Source organism: Acyrthosiphon pisum, chromosome A1, assembly GCF_005508785.2.
Source record: "Acyrthosiphon pisum isolate AL4f chromosome A1, pea_aphid_22Mar2018_4r6ur, whole genome shotgun sequence".
Classification (NCBI taxonomy): Eukaryota; Metazoa; Arthropoda; class Insecta; order Hemiptera; family Aphididae; genus Acyrthosiphon; species Acyrthosiphon pisum.
In genome coordinates, this window is record NC_042494.1 from 142684942 (window position 1) to 142688600 (window position 3659).

The 3659-nt window shown below is 27.9% G+C and overlaps 1 protein-coding gene across 1 annotated transcript in view; it reads right to left on the bottom strand.

Annotated features, from left to right (window-relative positions):
• Positions 1 to 3659, bottom strand: part of LOC100573197 (cilia- and flagella-associated protein 300-like) — an 11487-nt gene that overhangs the window by 4473 nt on the left and 3355 nt on the right. The window contains exon 4 of the mRNA XM_003240217.4: positions 3430 to 3623. Coding sequence (XP_003240265.1) covers positions 3430 to 3623 — 194 coding nt within the window. The remainder of the gene's footprint in view (positions 1 to 3429; positions 3624 to 3659) is intronic.

The following is a 3659-nucleotide window of genomic DNA, read 5'->3' on the forward strand; positions in this document are numbered from 1 at the left end:
TAAAAAAAGGTGGGTAAGTTACAAGTGGGTCACTGTATAATGGATGGTATTAAATTTGAATTCAATGATATAATATCATGTATAAAAAACGATTCTGAGCGGAGACGAGTATGTTAGTCTAGGTATAAGACATAATATTATATTAGGTACCTATAATAAATTCCAAATTAATCATATCATAATATTTATTAGGTACTTAAGTACCTATTATAACGCGTTATACATCAACAAAAAACCGTGGTACTATCATAGATATATAATAGAATACTTTAGAAGTTTCAAGTACCCACGAATAATATTATACAATCACAACAAAATAACTAAAATAGTTATCCTAGGTTTTTAATATGTAATTTCGTCCAAATTTGTACTTAAAATTACTATAAAAATAAACTGTGTAAATGTATTTTTTAGATTTTTTGGTAACAGAATTAATTACTTACGTGGAATCTTGTTTTAAATTTTCAATTCTTAGATACAAAAAGTGAACATTTTATAAATTTTAGCTACAAAATAATTTTTCAAATTAAAATTTGATCTTTAAATGCTTATAAAAAAAAATATTGCCTATGTATTTTTATATTTTTCAACTGATATTGTAACAATATATCATGAACTTTGTATTAAATGTATACACTTTTTGGCCCAACAGATAAAACTTTATTGATATTTATAGAAAAAAAAACTAAAAAAATTGAAAACTGAAAATGTCCGTAAAAAGCTCAAAAAGAGTCAAAATATTTTCAAAATTGTATGGTGTATTGGAAATGCTAATATAAACATTCAGTAAAATGATCTGCAGTCATTCGTTTTTGAATTACAACAAAATAAGGAAATCGCTACATGAGAAATCGAGTGAATACCCAATGTTGTAAAAATTTGAATTTCAAACGATCATAAAAATTTAATTTGACTTTCTTATAGATATTTTTTGTTTGATAAAGGTAGATAATCTTATAAGGAATCTTGTATTGCACTTTCTCATACCTTAGATTTAAAAAGAAAAATTTTTATGAATTTATAATAATTTGCAAATTTTCGTGATTTTTCCATATTTTGTCATTTTTTGAACTTTAAATGCTTATAAAAAAAAACTGTGACTAACGATTTTTAATATTTTTCATCTGCCTTTGAAACGATATACTAGGAGCCTTCTATTAAATTTTCAAGCTTTTTATCCAACAAATAAAATTTTATTGATATTTTTAGAAAAAAAACTAAAAAACAATGGAAAATGAAAATGTCCGTAAAGAGCTCAAAATAAATCAAAATATTTTGAAAATGTTATGGTGTATAGAAGATGCTAAGATAAACATTCAGTCAAAATTTCATGTATCTACGGTAATTTTTTTTAAAGTTACACCAAAAACCAAATTCAATTTTGTGAAAAATCGATTTTGCGTAGAAATTCCCGTTTTTCCTTAATTTTTCTTTTGTTTTTCCCGGCGCTTTTGAAAACCACTGGGAAATTTAAATTTTGACCTCCCCAATGCACCAACGATATTCACTTTCTGATCGAACAAGATACTGAAGTTGAAAATCTTAGCATTATTTCGACTACTTATCGTGTACACAGACACAAAAAAGAATTATAAAATTAAAATAAAAACACATCATTGTAAAATCAATACATTCATCGTTCCACTCAGAATCTAAAAAACAATATTATCAAAAATATTATTTGGAAACAATAGGAAAATAATTTTTTTTAAATGTTAGTCAAAAACAATATATATTATATACAGAATATAACTTTTAACTTTTAAGTTATAATAGTAACGCGCAATATAGAAATGCACTTAAAAGTTAAAAATTAAAATTAATTATTCATAATATTTAAATTTTTAATCAAAATTATAATTGTTATAAAAATTAGAAAATTCAAAATTTCTGATTTCAAGTTAAAGTGTTTTTAAAGTTAAAGATTAAAAAGTAAAAATAAGTGAAATTTTTTTTTGTTTTTAGGATATTTTGTTATCGTTTTTCAGTTGTTTTTTGTTTTTTTTTTCGTTTTTCGTTTTTTTCCGTTAAAATCTAAATATAATAAATTGTAGAGTGGCAAAACACGGTAGAGCGCATACTGCAGTCGCAATATTACCGGTCAAGTGCATACGACAATTTAGCCGAATCCCCGAACAAAAGACCGCCGAAAAACAGTCCGGTAAAAAAAGTCCCAAATTTAAAAAGTATTAAGTTGGGTCCAGTGGCGTATTTAGGAATTTCAGGATAAGGGCAACATATATTTGCCGCCCCCCTCAACAGTAAATGTATTTACTAATATACTGTATATAATATATATAATAAATATATACTAATTTAAAATTGTAATGTTACATTCAACAAGGAAGGTATAATTAGACATTTAAACAACATTATTGTACCAGTTAAGAGTGAAAAAATATTATAAATAAAATAGTAAATCTTTCAAAATACCTACATGTGTGACGACAAACGAATAATTTGTTAAATAAAAATAAAAATTTGCCGCCCCTCTAAATCTTTAAAAATTTGCCGCTCTGGGCAATGGGACCCATAGCTCCTACCTAAATACGCCCCTGGTTGGGTCACCTAATCTTTGTTATCTTTCAATATCACACACTTGGTAGGACATACTACATATAGCCCTCCAACACTATGGGTGTTATTTTGCATAATTAAATTCGAGGTTGAAGCCGATAGGGCAAATATTGCACTAAGTAGCACCGGACAAAAAATAAAAAATCTAAAACCATCAAAAAAATATAATGCTCCAAACGTTATGCGAACACACTAAATAAAAACTCTGAGTTGAAGAGTTTTTAACTCAAGTTGGAAACAATATTAGGACACGAGCACACGACCAAGGTTATAGGCTAAAGATATTTTTTTTATTTAATAGAGTAGTAATATTTGGTGTGTAATGTCATAATTGACAAAATATATGCAATTTTTTTTAAATTTTTATTGTATGACTTTTTACTAGACTTTTTTCACCGGACTTTTAAGTAGAATATGTGCTATAACGGGCATACTATATACAGTAGGTATACCTACAACCTACACTTACATTGGAAAAATAATTTAATTATCTTGAGTAAAATAATGGTATTTTAGTATCATATTTTAAAGTATAAATGATCAAAATATCAACTTTACTACTCTATTGACTATTCCCCGTAAGTTTACCCACTTTTTTTGCGCTATTAGAGTATGGTGAAAACGTTGTGAACTTGTGACAATACAGTTACGTATATTTCCGTAATATTTCGCCACGTGAAACTTTAGAACTGTAGGTTTTGGCATTTGTTTTCAGTTTTCACCACAGGTAATCTGTGTGCACAAAAAACATAAAGTGGATAAACTTACAGGGAATAATAGAGTATATCAACCTCTATGTGTTATGTATACAGTGTTCGCAATTAGGGATTAAGATCCTTATACGAATTATACCATTTTCAGCTTATTTGAAATGTACATGCCATCTTTGAACACTTCCATACACTGGCGTATCGCGTGGTTATCGTCGTCGCCAGAGCCGCTGCAGCTGACGATGCCTTTGTTTGGGTCCAAGAGCCTGTCGAAGAATGTCATCGAAGTGACGTTGCAGGGAATGGATTCGGTCTGCACTTTAGCTACGTCGCTTCCTATATATTATACATTACAGTAACAGGTGGATATTT